The sequence below is a fragment of the Panicum virgatum genome, chromosome 8N (genome assembly GCF_016808335.1).
Source record: "Panicum virgatum strain AP13 chromosome 8N, P.virgatum_v5, whole genome shotgun sequence".
In the NCBI taxonomy this organism is placed as follows: domain Eukaryota; kingdom Viridiplantae; phylum Streptophyta; class Magnoliopsida; order Poales; family Poaceae; genus Panicum; species Panicum virgatum.
In genome coordinates, this window is record NC_053152.1 from 1,286,572 (window position 1) to 1,310,635 (window position 24,064).

General features: G+C 46.1%; 3 protein-coding genes across 4 annotated transcripts; all 3 read right to left on the reverse strand.

The window, feature by feature from the left end:
* Positions 1 to 108: 108 nt before the first annotated feature.
* Positions 109 to 1,803, reverse strand: LOC120686521 (neo-calmodulin-like). 2 transcript variants are annotated; one of them, XM_039968746.1, is made up of 4 exons: positions 1,216 to 1,803; positions 770 to 1,145; positions 497 to 616; positions 123 to 317 (listed from the first exon to the last, which is right to left on the reverse strand). In XM_039968746.1, exons 1-4 carry the CDS (start codon positions 1,298 to 1,300, stop codon positions 236 to 238), a joined length of 663 nt encoding a protein of 220 aa, XP_039824680.1. In that variant the 5' UTR covers positions 1,301 to 1,803; the 3' UTR covers positions 123 to 235. The 2 variants fall into 2 exon arrangements, with proteins under 2 accessions (XP_039824681.1, XP_039824680.1); XM_039968747.1 differs by lacking the exon at positions 497 to 616 and having other exon boundaries at positions 109 to 317.
* Positions 1,804 to 1,969: 166 nt separating this feature from the next.
* Positions 1,970 to 6,179, reverse strand: LOC120686517 (glutamate-rich WD repeat-containing protein 1-like). The gene is made up of 13 exons (XM_039968735.1): positions 5,921 to 6,179; positions 5,757 to 5,810; positions 5,466 to 5,572; positions 5,295 to 5,373; positions 4,602 to 4,775; positions 4,380 to 4,478; positions 4,028 to 4,202; positions 3,759 to 3,862; positions 3,535 to 3,674; positions 3,374 to 3,446; positions 2,816 to 2,928; positions 2,593 to 2,710; positions 1,970 to 2,442 (listed from the first exon to the last, which is right to left on the reverse strand). The coding sequence occupies exons 1-13, from the start codon at positions 5,966 to 5,968 to the stop codon at positions 2,290 to 2,292; spliced, it is 1,437 nt and encodes a 478-aa protein (XP_039824669.1). The 5' UTR covers positions 5,969 to 6,179; the 3' UTR covers positions 1,970 to 2,289.
* Positions 6,180 to 7,608: 1,429 nt separating this feature from the next.
* On the reverse strand, positions 7,609 to 16,997 carry LOC120686534 (protein ZINC INDUCED FACILITATOR-LIKE 1-like). The gene is made up of 17 exons (XM_039968753.1): positions 16,882 to 16,997; positions 16,644 to 16,688; positions 16,485 to 16,574; positions 16,279 to 16,381; positions 16,042 to 16,144; positions 15,741 to 15,803; positions 15,616 to 15,665; positions 15,451 to 15,526; positions 15,037 to 15,207; positions 14,869 to 14,956; positions 14,671 to 14,756; positions 14,446 to 14,553; positions 13,458 to 13,502; positions 13,272 to 13,360; positions 13,022 to 13,065; positions 12,741 to 12,835; positions 7,609 to 8,765 (listed from the first exon to the last, which is right to left on the reverse strand). Exons 1-17 carry the CDS (start codon positions 16,958 to 16,960, stop codon positions 7,794 to 7,796), a joined length of 2,307 nt encoding a protein of 768 aa, XP_039824687.1. The 5' UTR covers positions 16,961 to 16,997; the 3' UTR covers positions 7,609 to 7,793.
* Positions 16,998 to 24,064: the final 7,067 nt, after the last annotated feature.

The following is a 24,064-nucleotide window of genomic DNA, read 5'->3' on the forward strand; positions in this document are numbered from 1 at the left end:
GGGCTTGTAACTCAACAGTTTCTGCATCCTTGCCCTTGCTACGTTGCCCCATTTTCTGACTGGTACAGTGGCACTGAACAGAAGAGCTTAAGCAAGTTTTCATTGTTTCAAGAGAAACCTGGCAAGTTAATTGGGAACTCATGTTGGTTACCATTTCATTTTTTTTCATTTACAAAGTGGATTTTGTTACATTTCACTCAGCTGTCAGCAAGAAATGAGGGTGGCAGACTGAGTTTCAGAGGATTGTACAGGAGGGGCAGGTGCTCTTAGCGTGATCCGAGTCACTCCCATGGCCTTCCATCTCCTGGTGCCGTCGCCTGCACAATGAATGACCCAAGAACCCAACATAAGTGTCAGGTTTAGGCTTCAGATGAAAATCAAGCATGAGTAATTCTTTCAGCTGAAGTATGATCCATGAGTGTACTGCTACTTGCAAACTACACTGATGAACTTTCAAGGCCCAATGCAATGCAAGTAAGTGCATTTGTTGAAGTACCGTCGGCGTTTAACTTGGCGGCCCATTTGCAAGATCCGAAATGCAAGAACCCAGCGACAGACGCGGTATCCGTTTTTCAGGAGCGACGGCATGGCCGGTTCCTCTGACTCCAATTCGAGCCTAATCGATTAATTGAGCAGGCACACCTATCAATACCTAGTTTGATTTATCAATCAACGATGAATCTTTATGCTAATCTACGGGAGGGACGCAATGCAATGGAAGAAAGTAAGAAAAAAAAGGAGAGATCTTTGAATTTGGATGGTCACTCACTTGGCCAGCATGACCTTTGCGAACTCGGTGTAGTTGATCTGGCCGTCGCCGTCGACGTCGGCCTCGCGGAGCATCTCGGCGAGCTCCTCGTCAGAGAGGCGCTCGCCGAGGTTCTGGAGGACGTGGCGGAGCTCGTCGCGGGAGATGAAGCCGTTCTGGTCCTGGTCGAAGACGCGGAAGGCCTCGCGGAGCTCTTCCTCGTCGGCGCCATTGGCCTCGCGCATCTGGCGCGCCAGGAGGGTCAGGAACTCCTGGAAGTCGATGGCGCCGCTGCCGTCGGCGTCCACCTCCTTCACCATCTCCTGCAGCTCCTCCTCCGTCGGGCTCTGCCCCAGCGAACGCATCACCGTGCCCAGCTCCTTGGTCGTGATCGTCCCTGCGTCGATCAATTTGTGCCTCATCAATTCTCAATTGCAATTGCAATTCATCGATGAACAACTGCATACCGTCGCCATCTTTGTCGAAGAGGCTGAAGGCCTCCCGGAACTCCTCGATCTGCTGCTTAGACAGCTGCTGCTCCACCTCGTCCATTCTCTTCTTCTCTAGATCGATCCAATGGGTTGCTGATCGATCTCTTAATTCCGTTGGAGAAAACACATGATCGATGGACGACGACGCGTTGTGTGCCCTCGATCGCAAATTCACAAGCCACGATGGATGCAGACTAATTTGTGTGCCTGAATCGCAGGAAAGGTGAAATATTCCCCTATCTAGTTTGTGCCTTCTTGTCCTCTGTTCTTCTGCTCTTGCGTTGGCCAAAATAAGGAGTCTGGGCGAATTATATACCTGCTCAGAAATACTTTTTTATTTTATCTTGTCAAACTTATAAGACTTTGATTCTCAGTGACTTCTCAAATATTTAGATCGAAATCATTGCCTGGAAAAATAATTACCTGAGATCTCACCGTACATTTTTTTTCAACCTTTTCATTATGCTTTGTATATCATTTAATAGAAAGAATATGTGTTTATTTAATTTTCTGCAAAGGGGAGCACAGAATATAAGCAGTAGCAATGGTATCTAAATGGGCGGCTGCCAAATTTTCAAAAACGAACAAAGCCGGCACCAGACCGCCGACCGCGCTCTACAAAGGTCCTTCCAGCCTGCCACTTTGCCTGCCAGTGAGCCATAACCACAGCCTATAGATACCGCAACAATTCAGATTCCTACTTTCAGAAACATTTCTGTGAAATATCATCTAACAAATCGTGCACCGTGACAACCTATAAAATTGTCTTTGTAGCCTCAGCACCAATAGCTCCTTAGGTTGCTCTGATAGCTGTGAAAAGGAAGCACTTTTTGCTTCAACGCCACAGCATCGGCTGATATATGCTGTGCCAACATTACAGACTACTAAAAACTGTGCACATTACATCTTTATCTATATAGCCCTAGAATGTCTGCCAATCAAAATTTATCATCCTGCTCAACACAAATGGCTGGCGGCTAAACAGGGATACACACTACTGGACACATAACCCTGGAATTATAAGTTGCATGGTGCTACCAAAAACATCTATCACTCAGCAGATGCCATGGTTGCATCAGTGTTGCCAGGAATGGTTGTATCAATGTTGCTGGGCATCAACACATTAAAACCGTCAACTGCTGTAGATATGATCATCGAGGGTATCTGTGGGTGCCAATGCAATTCCTTCAAGTCTTTCTGGCCCTGCTCATAGAAACAGTCAGTGTTTTGTATCACTCTTTACAAGCAATAGAACTATGCAAGAAAAATGAAACAACCACTAAAGATGAGGCCACAAGTCAGCTAGTCTCCAATGCCATCATGATCAAATGAGAGAACAATTAATAGTACTACCTGATGAACAAAGAGAAGTTGTGGGGGTAAATCTTCAGGTGCATTCGCCTGCTCCTTCATCTTCGCTCTGAACTCAGCCTCCTCTTCAGCATCTCTTTCCAGTGAAAGGTCCCAAATTCTATACCCATACAATTCATGAGAGGTGTCAACAAATACTGGGCAAAACATTTTGACAGTCCAGTGTATCTAAGACAAGAATGACAGGGGAAGGAGGGAGTATTACGTGAGTTGATGATCTTCAGACGTTACAGCCAGTGATGACGCTTCATGTGGACTCCACTCAATAGATGTAATTGCTTTCTTGTGGTACTCAAAATGGGCTACCAATGAGTCCTCCTACCAGTACGATAGACAGTATTAAGGGAAAAAGATTCACAAACAACACTAAAGAAGTACAAAACTAGAATTACTATAATCAGTATGAATATGTCTAGATAAGCAGGGCAATACGACAAGGGTAGAACGATGGTAGCGAGCTGGATTGATTTGTGCACAGTGCACTGTTCGCATACTAGCAGTAATGAAACAATAATGTAGGCTATCTATTTCAAAATCTAGTAGCAAAAGCATAACTTGTATATTTTTATCGCTGATATGGTTTACTCATTTCCTAATATCTTCAGAACACCCATCATGTGCAAGTGTCATTCCACATATTGCATAGAGGCAAACAGAACCCCAACTAAAAGTAAATTAAAGAAACACAAATTAAGGAAAATGTCAAGTTGGCTACATCCGAAACTCACAAGCATAGAAATTGCCATATATCAAGAAGGAATACCTGAATTGATCTGAGATCACGAACTGAGAAACTGCCATCATCACACCCTGAAGCTATCATGGAGCTAGCAAGCCTGATAATGCAAGTCAAAAACGTGCGTAAAATATTATGAAGCAGAAGTTGTAGTACTAGTAAACTCAAGAGTTATCCACTGGATATACCTATTCCATGAGATAACATTCACATCGGCTTTATGAGCTTTTATAGAAATACAAGGTTTCTTCCCTGTACGTGTATCCCATATCGCTATCGTACCATCCACAGAACAAGAGGCAAATACATCAGCTTCCGTGGGACTCCACTGCAAGGATATTAGTTATAATAGTTGAGACAATCATATTCAAGGAAACATATTAATAACATAATACATCATTCAGTGGCATGCCTGTAGATCTTCAACACTGGCAGTGTGTCCAACAAATGGATTGGCATCTACGTTCCAGTTGTTTGGAGTTGGCTCCCACAGGTGAATGCACTTATTGCAGTCGCCTGCATAGAAAAAGCATTAAATTATTCCATGAAAATATCTATGCAACAAATTTAATGGTATCAATGATTCATGGACATGGAATAGAGGGATCATGCATTGAGTTCTCAACTATGGAAATATTTTAGACGACAAACATTGCGAAATGCACAAGATCAGGTACACACCAGAAACAAGTCTTCCAGTAACAAGCGGACTCCAATCAATTGCATATCCCTCATCTTTATGGCCACTAAATACTTTCAGAGGCAAGTGTTTGTGAATTATGTCATCTTCTTTGGGTGCAGGTGCCCCTGACTCTGCTTCTGCTAAGGAATTAAGGTAGGAGCTCAAGTCCCACACCTGCATATTTAGCAGCCAGGTAATAGTTGGCAATGCATAAAAAAGAAGTCAATATGGTGCATTCAGTTTCAGGGCCTGTTTTCAAAAGGTAATACGATATATAGAATTGATATACAGGTTTAGGTTGCTAGCGACAAAATAACTAAAAAAACAAATGTGAGGTAAGAACTAAATTACCTGGATATTACCAGTATCTCCCCACGTAGCACATATATGTGGTTTTTGAGTCATTGAGCGTATCCGATTTACACAACGCGCATGAGCCACCTTTTTTAGCTGATACATTGAAATGTAGCAATAGAACACATCACAAGCTGTATATCAACGTAGCTTGCACGACACTGAAAAAACTTGAGTTTTGTGGTGAAGTGGAGCTATGATATCAATTAAAAAACATACATGTAGAATGGGCTTTGTATCCTCAATAATTTCTTCATCTTCTTCATCGCTGCTGCTGTCACTATCCACATCAGTGTCACCATCAACTGTTGAAGCTGGTATAGGTTCCCGCTTCTTCCCCCTTATGTTAGAAAGCTTGAAAATGCCAATATAATTCGATGAAGCCTTCTCAGCCTGAAGAACAGTTTAGCTCCAAACTCAGAGAGACAAACTACAAGTTTAATGATTAAAGTATTCCAAACAATCAAGCCATTCCTTTAAGCTGAATGCCATAGTAAGATTCAAGAAAGTTGCTGAATTTAGGCTTAAATTAATCTTTTAACGATCCGAAATTGCTCACTAGCAACCAATTACAATATCTAGCAAGAATCATGATATTAAATGCCTATGAGTGCTCACAATATGTTTCTGGCACGTTCCCCTTTTTTTAGCTTAGAGTCAGCAAAGGCACACTGCTTAAAAAAACATATTAAAATACAAATGGGTAATATCATAGCATGTTCCCATGATATTTTCTGTAAATTTTAATTAAAATTAAAAATACAGAAGAATAGGTGCAACAGAACACAATTAATGTTCCTGTAGAAATTATAATTCAGGATTTTTTTTTAAAAAAAAACTATGTGATAGAAATGAAGTCAAGCTTTGCCAGTAACAATGTTTAGGTTTTGAAGGCGTAAAAAGTAAGGAAACCTGCGTTCCAGCAACACCATATAATGTATGGGGGAACTCCGATCGTACGAGTCCAAGTTGATCGCGCACAATATCAAAACTGCAATGGAAGGTTATTCATTGAGAACGGATCATATATTGTCCTTAAGTAGCACGAAAAAAAAAACAATGCCATATGCTGAGAAACATTACCTCAAGCAAGACCAGCCAATGTCGAACCCTCGGAGGTAATTGTAAGCCTCAGGATCAAACTGGAGTTCCTCCCCATCTTCCAGTGTATCTACACCCGGTTGCCAGACCTAAAACGAAGCACTAACTAGTTGGGTATAGCTTGCACGCTGAAACAATACGCATAATCATCTAAAAGAGGGGAAAACTAAAAAAGACTCCTAAGCAGAAAGGCGATTGATTTAGGAGTAACTTTGCGAGCAAACATCACTATTCTGGCTGTGTGAAAGAAAGGGTAGGATATTCCTTCCTCACCTTGGCCGGACCAGAGGCAACCGCAGGATTAGATGACGAGGAAGCTTCAACTTTCTTCAGACCATAAATACAGCAGAATTAGGCATGTGAAACAAAGAGCATACTGAAACGACTGAAGCAACACGCATCGATCAGGACTCCAGAAATAATGTCCTGTACGGTACCTTGGCCTCCTTGGATTTAACCTTCTTGGCCTTCTTGATGCGACCCATGAGTGAAACAACTTTTGCAGAATAGAGCTCCGCGGAGGTGGGTGGTCGCGGGCGGCGGAGCTGCGACTGCGGGGGACGGGGAGCGGGGCAGGGGCTGCGCAGGAGGAGGGAGCGGTGGTCGGCAACTTGGGTATAACGGGTTTTGGCGGCGGCCGCCGTGCCCCAAAGCGGCCAAGCCCCAGGGTTTCGACAGCCAAGCTTCGTGTTCCCTCCGTTACCAATATTGGGCTGGGCCGAGAGGCTTATGATGGGCCGTGTGGGCATTGCTTAGTGGGCGCGGTTTTTTATTTTTTATTTTCGTTTTTTACAAAAATATATTTTTATTTTCAAAATTTACAGGAATATACCCCGGCCGCCCTGCTGCGGGGCGGCCGGGACGTGGTCGCCCCGCTGCGGGGCGGCAGGGGCTTTTCTGCAAAATTTTTCGCGGAGAATTTGCGCTGAAGCCCCTGGAGGACATGTCGCCATACAGCGGGGCGGCCGGCCCCCCAGGCCGCCCGGCAGCAGGGCGGCAGGCCACACGTACACCACTTGGGATATCTTCGGTTTGCACACAGGCTATAGCCATACAGACCTATTTAACATTGCTTAAAAAAGGTTTTTTTGTGATCCGTAGGGTGGTCTCAAGACAACGACGAGGCCTTCTTCGACGACTTTACACGGTTGTTTGCTACGCCTGCCCAGGACGATGATCCCAGCTTGCATACACCTCTGGCTCAGTTACGCCGTCCTGCCAGAGACGTGAGGCCAACGGACCATCATAGCTACCCTACAGATCACGTACACGCAAAACGTAAGAGATGTCGGCACGATAGGAGTGGTTAGTTGTTGCCACTTGTTTCTCTATTGTTATTATGGACCTGTCGTCTTGGTTTTCATATTTTGTACTCAAACTTTGTTTATACTACCTTGCAATGCAAGCACACTTTTGCAGTACCAATGAACTGTTAGACCATTATATGTTATATGAATAGTATTATGACAAACCGAGATTTTTTTTCTGAATTTTTGGTGAAGCAAACGAGGGCCGGCGGCCTCTGGGAGGTGGTCGCCCCGCTGCCGGGCGGCCTGGGGGCTGGCCGCTCCGCTGCCGGGCGACCGGTCCTCCAGGGGCCTCAGCGAAAATTTTTGCAGAAAAAGCCCCTGCCGCCCCGCAGCGGGGCGACCAGGTCCCGGCCGCCCGGCAGCGGGGCGGACGGGTATATTTCTGTAAATTTCGAAAACAAAAATATATTTTTTGTAAAAAACGAAAATAAAAAATAAAAAAATAAAAAAACCGCCTTAGTGGACAGTCATTCCAGCCCAGGAATTTTTTTCAGAGAATTCCAGCCCATGAAATTTAAAAGGTTGCTCCATTTCCTTTCCCGAAAAATAAATTATGGAGTTTGCTCCATCTCTGTCTAGTGCCTTAATACCGTCCTGTTTAATTTGGACCTGAATGTTCATATTTAGAGATAGTATATTTATGTTGTTTATGAAACTTACTTTATAATAAATAAACCTTTCGTTTAGGATCGTATGGTTTTATTAATATTGCTGGTCAAAGTTAGAAAAAAATTGACTTAGCATAACTGCAAGTCTGCAACTACATGAACTTATACAGAGAAAACATAAAACTGGATGAATTTGAGAGACTGGCATCAGGTTGATGGCTAATAGATATGGGAGTAATTATGTGGAATACATTGTCAATAGAAGCGGTACTTTTACTCTTTAGCAAGAAAACGTATAAGCAGAAAATCAGTAACAATGGCATTTGGCATGTCATCATCATGTCACAAAGGTAATGAAGGTTGAAGACCACGCTGACACAAATCATAGAGAATCACAGGGCGGGAATGGCGGCGGGCTCCTCCTGCTGGCAGAGGAACGGCGCGTCGACATTGGCGTCGCTGCAGTAGAGGCAGGGGTGCTGCTCGAACCCCTGCTCCCGGAGCAGCTCCCTGGCCCGGCTCACCACCTCCCGGTTGCTCAGCGGCGCCGGGTGCGCCGCCAGCACGGCCTGCACCGCGCCGCACGCCTTGCCACCGTCGGCCGCCTCGTCGTCCGCCGCCACGTCCGCGGACGTCTCGTCCGTCTGGCACCCGCTCAGGAGGATGCCGCCGTCGGGGCTCGGCGTCGGCGTGTCGTGGTGGCGGAACTTGGCGCTGGCGTCGGCGCCGAAGAGCGCGAGGAGGTGGTCGGCGACGTGGTGGGACGCGTCGACGCCCGAGGCGCCGGAGAGGTGGCCGACGACGGTGGCGTACGGGAGGAAGCGGCCGCGGACGGCGCGCGTGGTGGCAGTGGCACCGTCGGCGAGGTCGGTGACGGCGGCGGGGCCGATCTGCTCCTTCTCCTGGTCGATGAGGCCGCCGCTGTGGCACGAGTCGGAGACCATGGTGAAGGTCGCGCCCTGCGGCACCAGGTCCACCAGCTGCCGGAAGTCCACGTCCGTGGTGAGGTTGAAGTCGCAGGGGACGATGGCCTCGTCCAGCTGGCGCGCGTCGTGGCCGTGGCGGTGCGGGACGAGCGTGCCGTGGCCGCTGTAGTGGAAGAAGAGCACGTCCCCGGGCGCGGCGCGGGCCACCATGTCGGCGAGCGCGCGCTTAATGTTGGCGCCGGTGGGGAGCACGGCGGCGCTGCGGTCGTCGTCGGTGAGCACGGCGATGTCGCCGGGCGCGAAGCCGAAGCGGGCGACGAGGGTGTCGCGCATGGCGAGGACGTCGTTGATGCAGCCTCGCAGCTCGTGGGGCGTGCCGGCGTAGTTGCAGCCGACCAAGGTAGCAAGCATCTCCTTCGGAAGACCCTCCATTGTTAATTAGTTTCTCTGACAAGTTCCAACTGCTAGCCTAATACTACATCCTGTAACAAAACCTTTTTCATCAGGCCATCTTGGGCCACATAAGCAATGAAAAATCAGGTGGGGGATCCTCTCCCCTTCCGGTGACCCTTCAAAAAAAAACTGCTAGCCTAGCCGGTGTGTGCAGCTTCAATTCTTGAGTGCGATGGGAGCAGCTGGATTGTCCCGTTAAGTAGAGATGGATGTTGCTTGGCTTGTGGATGCAAGGAACATTTGCGTTGTGAGCAAAGCAAGCTACTGGATAGGAGTTACTATGTCTGTTTGAGCCATAGAAGCAAGCAAAAGCAATGAATTGAAACCCGGTCAGCTTCCGATCCAGTCAGATGTATCAGATGAATCGTCGCGCAGGGAACGAATCATAGCACGAACAAGGTAAGGCGTCCGCGTTTGTAACAACACAGGAATGGTCAGGGGGCAAAAAAAATAAGCTAGTACTAAAAATACAGTAGTATTAGTACGTACACGGTAAACTTGGTCATCCAATACTCCTTACCTAGTTCGTGCAAAAAAAATAAGCTAGTACTAAAAATACAGGAGTATATATTATGCAAGGCATATTGGTGATGGATGACGATGACAATGGAATGAATGGAACACACGGCAGAGCAGAGCAGGGGTCCCGTACCGCAGTCAATGACTCAGGTCACATGTTGGTATCTCGATCCATCGATCGTTCTTCCTTTGAAGTTCCACTCAAAGGAGGAACTAAATAAACTCTTTCCATAATAATTGTTGCAGTAGCTCGGACACCGTAGCGGACATGTATGACACTCCGGCCCTGGGCGTAATAGGATTAATAGGATACTCATACCAACAAATTACAACTTTTTTCCGGAAGCAGGTCTCCAAAAAACTCCGAGGTTAAGCGTGCTTGGCCCGGAGAAATTTGGGGATGGGTGACCGACCGGGAAGTTCTTCCCGGGTGCGCTCGAGTGAGGACAAAGTGTGCAGAAAACACTGGTGTTGGTCTGTGAGGACAGTCTATGTCCTAGAAAGCAGCCAGATGTAAGCGGGCCCGAGGCAGAAAAGACTGGTGTTGGTCTGTGAGGACAGTCTATGTCCTAGAAAGCAGCCAGATGTAAGCGGGCCCGGCCTCGGGGAGGCGGGACGTTACACAACTGATACCAGCTGTGATAGAACCGCCCAATTAAAACTCTAATTAATCATAATGGCCGTCATTTGAACACATCGGACTCATTAGCTTAACGGTTTAATTTGGCGATCCTTTCTCAACCCACGTCCCGATCGAAACATCACCGGTAGTCCCACGCCAAGGTGGGCGCAGATGGTACAAGCACGACACATATTTGAAAATACAACAAATATACATAAGACTTTACCTTAAGTTTTTACAAACCAAGTTTGGATAAATACATAATTTATAAATTTTGCATTACTGAAATCCTGGTTCATCTAGAGGAAAGGGGCCTACAACTACCAAAAGTGTGCCCTAGAGAGATTCCTATCTAAACGTCTGGCTCCACAACCTCCCATCCCTCTGCATTCCGGCGGATGAACTTGACGCAGCAGGGACAGAAGTCTACGTCTGCGTGTCCTAAAATAATTGTGGCAACAAACCCTGAGTATACTAATACTCAATAAGGCTTACCCGACCAGTGGGTATAACTTAGCCCACATATCTAGACATGCAAGGCTTTTGGCTGGTGGTTATTTTGCAGAAAAACAGCGACTAAAGTACTTCCTCACTTTCCTTATTTTAGCCCAAGTTCTATATAAATTAACATAGTCTAATATTTGCATAACCAAATCTAGAGCAAACATAGTGGAACAATAAGTAATAATTCATATGTTCATCAACATAGGTATAACTATTTTTCCATCTCAACACTACGCTGCGACGCAGTGGCCAAGGTGCTCATATCCGAGAGCGACTGATGGCGAATCGATTCGATTTAACCTTGCAAGGTGGACCTAACCAACACGGCACGCGTATGCCCCGTCGGACCACACGCACCAACCATTCCCCTCCCCGCCTCGAACTACAGGACCGCCCCACCATCATATGGTCAGCCGAGCTCAACGTGAGACCACCAAAAATAAATACATGCAACCCATTTCTCCGCGACTAATCGACCACCCCAGGAGGTGAGATGGAGTCCTGTACTTTCGAAGAGAGGTAGTACTAGGCTTACCGGTTTCGACTACCTCCTACTTCCGGCATGCGGTTAGTATAGTTCAAACATGATCAGCAGGGTCAACAACGGCTCGGTCCTTAACTGACACAGGCGGAACTACACCTCTCTCGCCCGGTCTCAGATTCTATTCTTTCTTTCATTCCAAGACTTTCATTTCAAGGTGAGTAACTTCTATATGGAAACATAAAAATATCCTATCTCTCGCGAGTAATTGGAAATTACTCGACTTTTACCGAACCCTATCTAGCATAGCATATCTATCGTCCTATTCATACTAGTATAACTCAAGGAAACTTAGGGTTTATGCAACTAGGGTTTCATACAACTCCTAAACGTAATGCACAAGTAATAAATACATATATAGGTGTCATAAATTTAAATTAATAGGATGTGCACCGGGGCTTGCCTTCGGGCTGCTGCTCGACATTGGGCTCAGCTGGGCCTTGGGCCGGGTGCTCACGCCGCTCTTCCTGCTGAACTTGCCCCTGCTGCTCCTGTGGCTCGGCGATCACCTCGTACACGGCTCCCTCGGCGGCGGTGTCTACACGTATGCAAATGATATGAGAATGCATGCATGGGTTGAAATCTTAAAATAGCCAATGACTAGATGCAACTACTAGTAATTTACACAAAATTGCACTCCCTGGCCCAAAACATTCCCCAAAAATCCGGAGTATCCGGACGAATACCCAGAGTATCCGGACTCCCAAGTCCGGAGTTTCCGGGACTATACCCGGAGTTTCCCCCAGAGTGTCCCAAACTCGGAGTATCCGGGCTTATATCCGGAGTTTCGCCCGGAGTGTTCCAAAACCCGGAGTATCCGGGCTTATACCCGGAGTTTCCGGGTCCGACAGCATTTTCGCCCCAAAAACTGAAATCTTGATTTTTGGCAAAACCATCCCACCAAAATCAAAACCCTTTTAGATCCAAGTTGAGGGATGCATATAGAGTTGATTGACTAAAAGAAATCACTTAAAACCTCCTAAAAACATAGATCGGGGCGGCACAAGTTGAATACCTAGGATGAGCTTTTCTTGGATGAAGAACTTGAAATCCCAAGCCACCCCGAGGAGGAGCACATGGGGAAAAGGGTTCTCCACGCCGATTGAAGCTTCCTTAGCCTTGGAATCAAGTTGAGAGGGAGGATTTGCACTCTAGGGCACTAGAGAGAGAGGAAGCTCATGAGGGAGAGGGAGAGAGTGCACGTGAGGGGGAGAGGGAGAGTGGGCGGTGAGGGAGAGAGAGAAGGGTGAGATCCCTATTTTAATGATTGTGGGGCCTAGAGGACAAAAATTACATGAACTAGGAACTCCATGTCCGGAGTATCCGGGCCTACGGCCGAAGTATCCGGGCAGGGTGTTACAACATGATGGATCTTGCGTGCAAGAAACATGATTCAAGCCAGCATATTGCAATATACTCCTAGTTAGTTTCCCTTCAAAGTTAAGCGTGCCCAATGATCTCTAATTGTCGGTATAATCAATCATATTAATTGCTACCAATTTGGCATGCTAGCGGGGATCGGACTTGAAATCAATTAATTAGGAGTATACTCTAATCATATATAAAAAGGGTTTAGTGTACATGGTTTGTTTGTTCTTCAGGAGCTCTGCTTCTTTACCTCATGCATGCTACACTGGACAACAGATCGAGACAGCTACCAGTGCAAAGCACCACTTCAACAACCTGAACACTCGCAACGGACTCCTGCAAACTAAATTGCACTGTACGCACCACTGTGTTTTCAATCTTCTCTATGCATTGCTAGCTCGCTTCATTTGTACTGTTGGGGAACTGCCAGGAAAGGCTTGAAGGTCAGCATGAGCCCGATGAGCTCTGTCAAATTCAGTAGCAGAAACACCATCTGGTCTCCTGCATGTACACATGAAAAATGTGAGGATCAATCAAATACCACCTTTATCAATCACATCCTCTATGGTGATTGTACTATATGGTCGTCAGTTATATTGGTGTTCGGGTAAGCTATCACACTTGTTCTGAATGGTAGCATTACAATCCATATGGTTCTAAGAACTACCGCATATATGTGCTCTGTACCTGGAAAGAATGCGGCATGTTGGCGCTTCTGTGCCCATGAGAATCTGCAGTCACAGGTATTTCAACAATATGAGTCTCTTCTTCAAAATACTTGAATTGTTCGAATTGGTCCATGCTTTCATGCTTATTAGGTACAATGCAATCACCAAGGTAGGAATAATTGTTCAAATTAGCAAAAAAAAATTCTTCAATGAGAACTGAGATAGCATTATGTGAATAACAAGAATGCAAGAGCACTCTTTATACATACATAATGCCTGCTCCAGCTGGAGCAAAAGCCTTCGACAAAGACATTGCTGTTGTAGCTACTCCATTTGCAGCGCCCCTTTGTTCTTGTGGCTATAAATAGCACCCAATTCAGGTCATCAGATAAATAATAATTTCTTTTCACGACATCAGTTAGTAAATCATGAACCGACATAAGTTGGACACCTACCACAGCATTGTTTTGCAGCAGAGAAGTGCCAGTAACTCTAGTTATCTGATCAACATACTCACATTAGAATCCCAAAGATAGATACTTGAATACACAGAGGTTTAAACTAGAGTAAAATACATGGACGGTCGTCGAACTTGTCTCGAGATGTCATTTAGGTCCTTAAACTCTCAAAATGCATTTTTAGATCTCTAAACTTGTTTGGAAGTGTCATTTGGGTCCCTAAACTCTCAAGATGCACCTTCAGTTCCCCAAACTTGTCTCAATGTATCATTTCGATCCCTAAACTATCATGGTGAATTTTCATATCCCTGAAAATTAATTATATTTAAAATGGACTATTTAATAAACTTATTTTTCAGCTGAATCATTTAAAAATCTTAGCACTAAGATCATTTTAATTCTGAGTTAGTGGCTTATTAATCATACATCATAGGTTAATCTCGATCTTTTGATATGAATGTTGGATATTATAGTTTTCTCATTTACATGGCGATATCAATGCGAATCCTGAATATTTCCTACTAACTATTTTATGTTTTGCATGCACTTTGTACAAATGTATTAAGATAATTTGTTCCCATTCTAAATAAAAATTAAAATAGCAATTTTATTAAATTTAAAGTAGCAAAAGAATTTTTTTCATTAACTTAAAAGTAGCAAAACAACATTTATATTAAATTTAAAATTGCATCTTGAGAGTTTAGGGACTTGCATGACACTGGAGAACAAGTTTATGGACCTAAACACACATTTTTTGAGGGATTAAGGACCTATTTGACACTTTGAAACAAATTCAGGATCTGAAATGCATTTTAAGAGTTTAGGAACCTATATGAATAAGTTTAGGGACCACTTGTGTACTTTACTCTTTAAACTAATATACCAGCATTTTATTTGTCCAAGATTTCTAACAAAGTACAGTGGTTACTGGTGATGTATTTAATGTGTTGCTGGATCTCAGAAGTATTAGCCATAAACGACTTACTGCAAAGACACTTTTCAGCATTGCTGCAATGTAGAGCGGCACACCAAGTCTTATTCCTGATAGGTGTGTCATGAAGGGATAAGCAGCAATTATTGGTATAGACAGTGCCTGAGATGCTTAAGGTCAAATTTTAAGAATTATAAAAATTTCTTAACAGAAAAATAGGCAATAATAAGGACCGGGCAGACTGCAAAAAGTCAAATTATTGTGATTTTAGCAACTCACCGACGAAATTCGGGTTGACTGGATAGGTCCAAAAGTTTTATCCACCCAACGATAAGCAAAGAGTTGATATACTAGAAGACTGGCGCCTACAGTTCAACAAAGGATGATTATTGACTTTCCAAAAATTACATTCAGTACAACTGATTAACCTTAAAGCACAAACATCATTCAGAAAGCAGTTGATTGACTCGGAATTACCTGCGACTGTAAGAACTTGGCCCACATCTTTAGATGAAAAGCTAAGGCCGCCGTATTTTCTGTTACTTACAGTCCATAGAGAAAATATCTGATGTCGAATTGCAACAAATAAATTTGAGAACCGTTGTATTTCAAAGTAGCAGAGCGGATCAAGTGAGTAGATGGTACCTCAACATATGCCGTGTCATGAAGCGAGAAGACACAGTAAGTGATAATGGAGGACATCAAAGGCCAGTTTTTAAGTAAACTCTTCTTAGGTGGTTCTGTGCTTTCTTGAACTGTAGAACCTTCTACCATTTCAACTGTTCTATCAAGGTCTTTGTGCTTATGTAGGGTCTCCTGTTTAGTTACTCGATGAAAAATGACAAGTAAATAAAAATAACAGTGGGAATAAGCTCACATGTGTAAATTATTTAGCAGATTTTTTTGTGTATTTTAAGGTAGGATAGGATAATATTTTGGTGGTCCAAGAAGACATATAATGTGTGAATAAATCATAAAGTACATGAAAAACTCTTCGTGATAATATTAAAATAAATAAATTTGAAAGAACATACAAAGTCAGAGTAGGGTTGTACTTACTGGGAGCCATGCACAGCTTATGAAAACCAAGGTAGCAAAAAATGAGATAAATAGACATGGTAATAAATATGGGAACCTGCATGATGTTGGATCAAGAAGACAAAAGTAAAAAAAAATCATTCTATCTTAGTGTCAAAAGAATTTAATTTTAGTCCAAAGACATACCTTCCAAACACTGACTTCTCATGAAACAGATGTGGATATTGTTTGACAGGCTGGTAATAAATAAAAGACATAAAAGGTGAAAAACTAATCCAAATTGTTGAGAGATAATAATTTTTGTGAGATACCTGTGCTAGGTAGCCCCCAATTGCTGGCCCAATTATAACACCCATTCCCCATGCTGTGCTGACCTAAATTTGATGAATGGATAAAACTTAGTTCATGGTATGCAATAGTTATCTCATATGCGGCAGCGCTATTCGTTTATATGCAGAATTGGAACCTACAATTGATATACCCAAAGCTTGTTGTTCAGGTCGACAAACTTCAATAGAGTAGGCCTGTAGCAGAAAGCAACAATTACAATTTATTGAGTAGACTTTTGCTGGAATTGTTTTTAGGAATTGCCACTTCTATGCAACAGAGTACCTTTACTGGTGCAAGGAATCCATTCAGGGCACCAAGAAGAAACCTTGTAGCAATAGCCATCCAATATTTCACACTCAGCCCAAACAAAGTGTTGAAAACAATGCTGAAATGTGGGTTTAATTTGGAAATGGATTAGAATCCATCATACATTAAATGGAACATAATGCCATGCTACTTTTGGAGTACATTTTGGTTACATTTCTCAGGTCGAAAAAGATATATAGCACGAGTACTTACACTGAAAATACCGAAAATGCAATTACAGGCTTTCGTCCAATACGATCAGCTATGATACCCCAGAAGACTGACGCAATACCTCTGCCGATCATATACGATGCACCTAAAGAAAAGGACGAAATATAATAATTTTCCAAAAAAAAAGTAAAGAAGTATATATGCATGGTTTTTGTTACTCAACGACACTTTGTGGCAACAAGTCTTACCGAGAAAGCCAGCGTAGAATCCAATGTCTTCGTCTCTTTGAGCAACATGCAGGTCTCTTATCTGTGTTTTAGAAATAATTAGCAGTTTTACTTATTTGCAAAAACACATTTAATTCAGAGAAAGAGGAATATGCTAATATAATAGAGGGGCATGGTAGCTTACCATGAAGTACAAAAATGGGAACAAGGATGTTATTGGCAGAGCTGAGAAAGGACAAGAGACAAGTTTACATCAGTGGAATATATAACGTTTCAGAAGAAGCATGTGTAGTCGAGAGGAGAGAACGAATGTCCCAGCAATAGATAAAGGAAGAAAGAATATCCAGATCGAACAGGAGTTGCTGTTAACAAGTGAAGAAATCGCAGCATCAGCATATACGATGAGTGATGCACCTACCCGAGGCGAAGGTGGTGATGGCAACGAAGAGCAGCTCCTTGTAGGGAACGCCCTTGCGGCTCTCCTTCTTGCTGTCCATGGCGCAGCCGGGGCAGCCGTCGTAGTACACCTTCGCTGGCGGCGACGGCGGTTCCCCCATTATTCCAGCTCGCTTTGTACAGCACTCAATAAATCGATCTTGGAATGGAAGGCGATGAATGAGCAGCAGAGAGAGGCGTCAGAAGAGAGGCTGGATATATGAGAGGGCAGAGCAAGGTTGAAGGAAAGGAAAACGTGACAGGCCGGTGCAGCGGCGTTGGTTTCTGGGGCTGGGCCCCCTCCCTCCCTCCCTTGGTCCGCGTGCCGGCGTTACTTGTCTTGCACAAACTGATGGCCTGGGATGATGGCTGAGCGGGGTGACAGATGGCCTGCGGTCGGATGTGACACTGCAACGCCGCCTCAAAACAAGAAAGCAACAATAGGCACGTTCTGAACCCTGTCGTCGTTCAAATTCAAAAAAAAAAAAAACAGTACGCACGGAACTCATATGAACGATCATGCTGTCGTCGTGCCAGTGCCACTGCAATTCCCGCAGCCATTGTGGATAGAGCTTGCGGCGCCGGAACTCGACCCAACTCCTATCCGACGACGCCGCCCCGGTGCGGAGCTCAGCTGATGCGGCAGCCTGGTCTGAACTCCGAACAAACGAGTTGCGGCGGCGGGCGGCGGCTGTGGCACTGCCACAGTGGCAGTGTGACCCGGATGCGATTCAGGTGTGCGGTATGTGAGCATGATGGCGCGAGTCAAAATGCGTCGGCGGAAGCGGTGTCTCGTCACAACATCTGTACGAATCCACTTTCTTCTTCTTCTTCTTATATGATCTGCGGCGCTCCAGTCGTATACTTCAAAAAAAGAAAAAAGAAGAAGCGATGTCTCGCTAGTATTCTCCTCTGCTCCAAAGGTGGTTTCGTGTTTCGGTTTGGTCGCAGAAATTTCGTGCAACTAATAGCCCCAGCCCCGGTAGCCGGCACCAACCAACCATACGTCACCTTGGGCATTTCATCAGCTTGCTCTCAGTCCCAGTATCTATCTGTAGTGCAATGAGCAAAGCTCAAAATGCTGAAATCAACTTTCCACAAAATTCTGAACCCACACCTAGTCAGTTTCGAGGCTATTCAGCTAAAAAAAAAAATCAAACCTCGAACCTGGAGGTGTCTAACTTGCAAACAGTACTGTTTCCTTCTATCGCTTATTCACCTGTGAAAAATTCTATACACACCTTCAGGACTGGTGCTAGCACTATACATGACCCCAACGGTGTGATATGGAGGCTAATAAAGCTACAAGAATCACTATCATCGTTAGGTATCTTGGGCACATTTTGCGGTTGGGGGTTTCCACTTCATCCCAAAAAGAAAAGTCGTGGCGAACAAATGCTAAGCAGAAGCAATCTGAATTAAGGACAATTCAAAGAAGCACAATGGGTAATGCAGTGTCAACGGCACGATGCAGCTGCAGAAAATCTTCAGAGTTCATATGGACTTTGGAACTCCGTGCCTGGATATGCTTTCGTATAATCCTCGTCCAATATATGGACAACATACAGACAGAATTACAATATCTCAAAGTATTCAGGAGCACAAAGAAGTTGTTTCACAGATGGAATAAATCATGCCCAGTATCACATAACAGATTCTACTAACTATATTTGATTCATGTTCGAACTGCATCTAGTGCTAGATAATCTGAAACACAAAATATACAACAGTGTGGCTATTCATGCAGTGATTGTTGAACTTCAGTATTGTTTAACATCACCGCAAGTCCACAGTGTAGATCAAACATCAAAGATCTGAGATGCCCATCATACACACTTACACAGTACTAGAAACTTGTGCTGCATTTCACCAATATTCACCAGGAAATATTTTAAGATATACATCTCAAGTGCTGCAGGGAAATATTTAATCAACAAGCTGGATAGTTCAGAACTTGGAATAAAGAAAGAAATGATTAGCCATCTTCTCATGATTGATGTTTGCCATTCCAAAAAAGACTTTATATTCCCATCATACAGAACACAGCTTGAATCTTTAGATCATTCAGGAGACAAAGTTCAAACAATAGAAATTTATGCTTGTCCATCCTGTTAATGTTGAACTTAAGGTCAGAAAAAGAAAAAGGTATAAATAACGTAGGCCTAAGTGTTGTATGTCATTATAATCTAAATTTTTGTAATAGATCTCCAATTCTGAATGCAAAGCAAGGCAAATTTAGGGCATGTCGGGTGTCCCAGATTCAATACTAATAATCTGAATCAGGCAGGAGGAGTATTGGACTTAATATCCACCAATTATACAGGAAGTACAAGCTCCTATCCAAAGTAAAAATAACAGGACACAAATTATGTATAAATAAGAAAGCCTATAAAATATGTGCAGTAGTTAAGGTTTACGTTGATGCCATCTTTAAATTTAGAAACATGCTGAACTGCAAATCAGAACAGAAGTAATGATGTATTTCTCCTTCTCCAGGTTTCATATATGACATAAATAAATGCATGAGAACTTGTATCTCAAAATGGTTAGACCGCATAGTTTGCGAATGCATTGCCCAAGCTAATAGTAGGTGAAAAACAGAATAACCATGCAGGAACATAAGCACACAAGGTAGTATAAATAATTTGCAAACTTCACTGACGAAATATGAACATGGTCAAACTTCAAGGGAAGAGCACAACAAATGCACCTATAAACTCAGATGGCAACTTTACATGATACTAGCTGCCAGAGTGCCACCGATTATCACAAGTACAATTACCAGCCGATACATCATTTCTACTTCTTCTATCCACGCCGACATCAAACCATGAGAGCTATCTATGATGCAATCCTGCTAGAACTAACATGCACACCGACAAGGATGAGACGTATCTCCAGCCATGTATGATCTAAAACGCAATCAGGCTGGCAATTACAAGCACACCAACTACCAGAAGCAGCACCTTCAAGAACACATCAACCTGCTGGCCTTGTGGCGCCTGGCGTGGGAAGCCGTACCCATGCCACCCATGGAAAGAATGGCCATGGCGAAAGAATGCCGTAGGGGATGCCCGGGTTGGCCGCCTTCCTCCTGTCCACGGCGCACCCGGGGCACCCTTCCACCCCGGCGGTCTGCTGCTTCTCCTCCAGCAACGGCGCCGACGACTGCCCCTCCTCCATTATTCTTGCCTCTTGTTGGTTAGTTGGAGATCTCGATTCGCTAGCTCCGATCCCCGGCCGTCTTCTTCTCTTGTTGTCTTGTAGTACTAGCTCCCTCCTGGCGAATGGCGATGGATTTGTTCACTCCCCCTGCGGAATGGAGTCCTAGCTACTCCATATCTATGATGTGATGAATAATTCCATCAAAACGAATGGCCGACAAGGGCGAGTCGGACGGCTGCCTGACAGCATCTCTAGCCGGGCCTTCAAATTTAGATCCTTAAAATTACATTTGCAGGCCGGTCTGGATAAAATATAGATCCAAATTGAGGCCCAACTCCAGCCGGGCCTGGAAATAAGCCCCTATTCCTTGTGGGACCTACTTGTCAGCCACGGCCGCCTGCCCAGCCGCCTCCGCTCGCCCGCCCGTCGCCGCCACCCGGCCGCCTCTGCACGCCCGCCCGTCGCCGCCACCCGGCCGCCTCCGCACGCCCGCCCGTCGTCGTCGCCGTTGCTGTTGCCCGCCACGCCAAGCCACCTCTACGCGCTCGCCCGTCGACATCGCCGTCGCCCGCCACGCCATTCTCTCTCTCTTCTTTCTCCTGCACCGTTCTCTCTTTGCCACCAAAGCTCTCACGATAAAAAAAAATCTCCCTGTGCACGGCGGTGTGCTCGGCACGCCGGTCCCTGCAACCAAGCTCCCTGGCTAGCTACTTGGCTAGGCAAGGCCGCTACTAGCCTAGTTTGCGCCATGCGCATGTGCATCGGGGAAGGGGAGGTCGGGGATTGATGGGAGGGGCTCGCACAGCATGCCTCCATGGCGGCAAAAGCTCGAGCGCCAGGGCGGAGGAGTGGGGCGGCGCGGTGAATCGAGCTCGCGCCGCGGCGAATCGAAATCGAGGCACATCTAAGCTTAACTGCTTGCCTGCGAGCTTGGGGACGGAGCGAATCAAGAAGTGGATCCAGCGGAACCAAGAACCGCATGCACGCTCCGGTGAGGTGTGAGAGAGAAACTGAGCTGCCAATCGAGCTCGGGGCACAGCGAATCAAGTTCGTAGCGGATCTAGGCAGCAACACTCGAGCTCCCCCCCGCGGCCGGCAGATTCTGCTTGACGGCACTGGTACGGTGGCGGGACAGGTCCGGCGGTGGCGCTGGTTCGGTGGCGGATTCAGCTACCGGCGGCAGGGCTGGTCCGGCGGCGCTGGTCCAGTGGTGCGGGAGGGAGGAGCAGCCGCGCCGGTGGGAGACGGAGCGCATGCGGAAGGAAGGAGCTGCAGCATGGGCGGCGACGGCCCCGCTGGCGGCGTGGAGGAGCCAGTGGCTCCACGTGCGGCGAGCCTGGCCTGCCGCGGCGGCGCGACGTGCAGGGGCGGCGCGGGGAGCTCCACCCGCGCCGGCCGGCCCCACCCGAAGTCCGCCTCGTACGCGGCGAACCAGTTGGACGCCCCAACCTGTAGGACCTTGCCCGGCGGCGTTCTGTCCACCGCTCGGCGTCGCCCATCGGGTCCGCGAGCTGCTCCCGGACTGCCTCCCGCACCGCCTTGACGCAGTTGCCGAAGAACACGGCCGGCAGCGGCGAACATGAGGTAGGCGTCTCCGGCGACGGCGAGGCGGGATGGGGGCGGCGGCGGACGGCGCGGGAGCCGCGACCGTGAGATTCCCGTGTCGCGAGCGAACCAGAGGAGAGGGGAAAGAGGGGAAAAAAGAAATGGGGCCCACATGTCGGGTGGGAATAGAGGGTCGGGCTCTGGGCCAAAATTTGGTGGCCTTCATTTAGAGGCCCGGCTAGAGTTGTTTTTTACACCTGAGAGACTAAAAAAGGAATAGAGGCCCATTTAGTCACTGGGCTGGAGATGCTCTGATGTGCCCCTTTGGACAATTGCACATGCATGAACACGCCCTTCTTTTTCTTTTCTTTTTTTTGGTCGAATGAAACTCCGCCTATGCTGACTGGAAGACTCTCTCTCCTGAGTCATCTCAGCATAGCCGGTCCCAAGCCCGGGTAAAGGAGGAGGGTTGCGTTAGGTTTTGGCAAACCAGCATAAAAAATGATCACTCTAATGGATTTGAAACCCACAAGAAACTCGTTGGGGCGTAACCCTCTTAGCGACGCGCTACATCGGAACCCGGGTGTGGTGATAAATGGGCAAGGGCCAGGTCGCCATCCCCCCAAGGGCGCGTCGTATCGTGACCTGGGTACGATGATAAGTGAGCAAGAGTCGGGTCGTCACCTGAATGGCGCGCTACATCTACGCCCGGGTGTAGTGAAAAATGAGCAAGGGTTTTCGCACTTCCCTCGACGGGTGCGAAGGGTAAGGAAGCTAGCCGAGCCAACTAGGATTCGTATAGGTAGCTGGAACGTAGGGTCCCTAACGGGTAAGTTGCGAGAGCTAGTTGATGCAGCAATTAGGAGGCGTGTAAATATTCTATGCATTCAGGAGACTAGATGGAAGGGCCAGAAGGCGAAGGAGGTTGAGGATACTAGCTTCAAGCTTTGGTACACGGGAGCAACTCCGGGTAGAAATGGTGTAGGCATCTTGATTGATAGGAGCCTTAAGGATGGAGTCGTAGAGGTTAGAAGGCAAGGCGACCGGATTATCCTAATCCGGTTGGTAGTTGGAGATTCGGTTTTAAATGTGATCAGTGCATATGCCCCTCAGGTAGGCCTTAGTGAGAGCACCAAGATGCAGTTCTGGGAAGATCTAGATAGTATGGTTAGTACCGTGCCTACCAGCGAGAAACTCTTCATAGGAGGAGATCTCAACGGCCATGTGGGTGCGACTAATGTAGGGTTCGAGCGAGTGCACGGGGGTTTTGGGTATGGTAGCAGGAGTCAAGAGGGGGAGGATGTGTTGAATTTCGCGTTAGCCTACGACTTGTTGATAGCGAATACCGTGTTTAAGAAGAGGGAATCCCATCTTGTGACGTTTCGTAGTGGACAACACTCGAGCCAGATCGACTTTATCCTTGCTAGGAGGGAGGATAGACGTGATTGCTTAGATTGTAAGGTGATACCTGGGGAGTGTGTTGTCCCTCAACACAAGCTTGTGGTGGCGGACTTTCGTCTTCGGGTACGTGTCCACCGGGACAAACGTGCCAAGATTGCGAGAACAAAATGGTGGAAGTTTAGAGGGGAAGCGGCACAAGCGTTTAAGGAAAGGATGCTAGGTGAGGGGCCTTGGGAAGAAGGAGAAGACGCAGATGACATGTGGCTAAAGATGACAACATGTGTTCGGAAGGTGGCCTCAGAGGTGTTTGGCGTGAGTAGGGGAGGCAAACAGGAGGGGAAAGACACCTGGTGGTGGAACGACGAGGTGCAAAGGGCTATTAAGGAGAAGAAGGAGTGTTTCAAGCGCCTCCACCTTGACAAGAGTGCAGCCAACATCGAGGGCTATAAATTAGCGAAGAGGGTTGCAAAACGAGCTGTGAGTATAGCAAAGGGTAAGGCGTATGATGACCTGTATCAACGGCTAGGCACAAAAGAAGGGGAGAAGGACATTTATAGGATGGCTAGGATCCGCGAGCGGAAGACAATGGACATCGACCAAATCAAATGCATTAAGGATGGGACAGATTGACTGCTAGTGAAGGATGAGGAGATCATGGATAGATGGAGAGAGTACTTCGACAAATTGTTTAATGGGGAGAGTGAGGGCCCTACCCTTGAGTTAGATGACTCTTTTGACGATACCAACAGACGTTTTGTGAGGAGAATTCAGGAGATAGAGATCGGGGAGGCTTTGAAGAGGATGAAAGGAGGTAAAGCGATGGGCCCTGATGGTATCCCCATTGAGGTGTGGAGATGCCTAGGAGATAGAGCAATAGTATGGTTAACTAAGCTTTTTAATCTCATTTTTCGATCAAACAAGATGCCGGAAGAATGGAGGAGAAGTATATTAGTACCTATCTTCAAAAACAAGGGCGATGTTCAAAGTTGTACTAACTACCGTGGGATTAAGCTGATGAGCCATACGATGAAGCTTTGGGAGAGGGTTATCGAGCA

Excerpts from the sequence above, each read along its gene's own strand:
- LOC120686521 (XM_039968746.1), bottom strand. The coding sequence starts at position 1,300 with ATGGACGAGGTGGAGCAGCAGCTGTCTAAGCAGCAGATCGAGGAGTTC. Across the intron at positions 1,146-1,215 it reads CTTCGACAAAGATGGCGACG|GGACGATCACGACCAAGGAG; the intron begins GTATGCAGTTGT and ends TGATCGACGCAG. Across the intron at positions 318-496 it reads CGCCAAGTTAAACGCCGACG|GCGACGGCACCAGGAGATGG; the intron begins GTACTTCAACAA and ends TTCATTGTGCAG.
- LOC120686517 (XM_039968735.1), bottom strand. The coding sequence starts at position 5,968 with ATGGGTCGCATCAAGAAGGCCAAGAAGGTTAAATCCAAGGAGGCCAAG. Across the intron at positions 5,811-5,920 it reads TTAAATCCAAGGAGGCCAAG|AAAGTTGAAGCTTCCTCGTC; the intron begins GTACCGTACAGG and ends TATGGTCTGAAG. Across the intron at positions 4,203-4,379 it reads GAGATACTGGTAATATCCAG|GTGTGGGACTTGAGCTCCTA; the intron begins GTAATTTAGTTC and ends CTAAATATGCAG.
- LOC120686534 (XM_039968753.1), bottom strand. The coding sequence starts at position 16,960 with ATGGACAGCAAGAAGGAGAGCCGCAAGGGCGTTCCCTACAAGGAGCTG. Across the intron at positions 16,575-16,643 it reads ATTTTTGTACTTCATGGTAA|TAAAACTGCTAATTATTTCT; the intron begins GCTACCATGCCC and ends TTTGCAAATAAG. Across the intron at positions 14,957-15,036 it reads ATGACACGGCATATGTTGAG|ATATTTTCTCTATGGACTGT; the intron begins GTACCATCTACT and ends ATTCGACATCAG.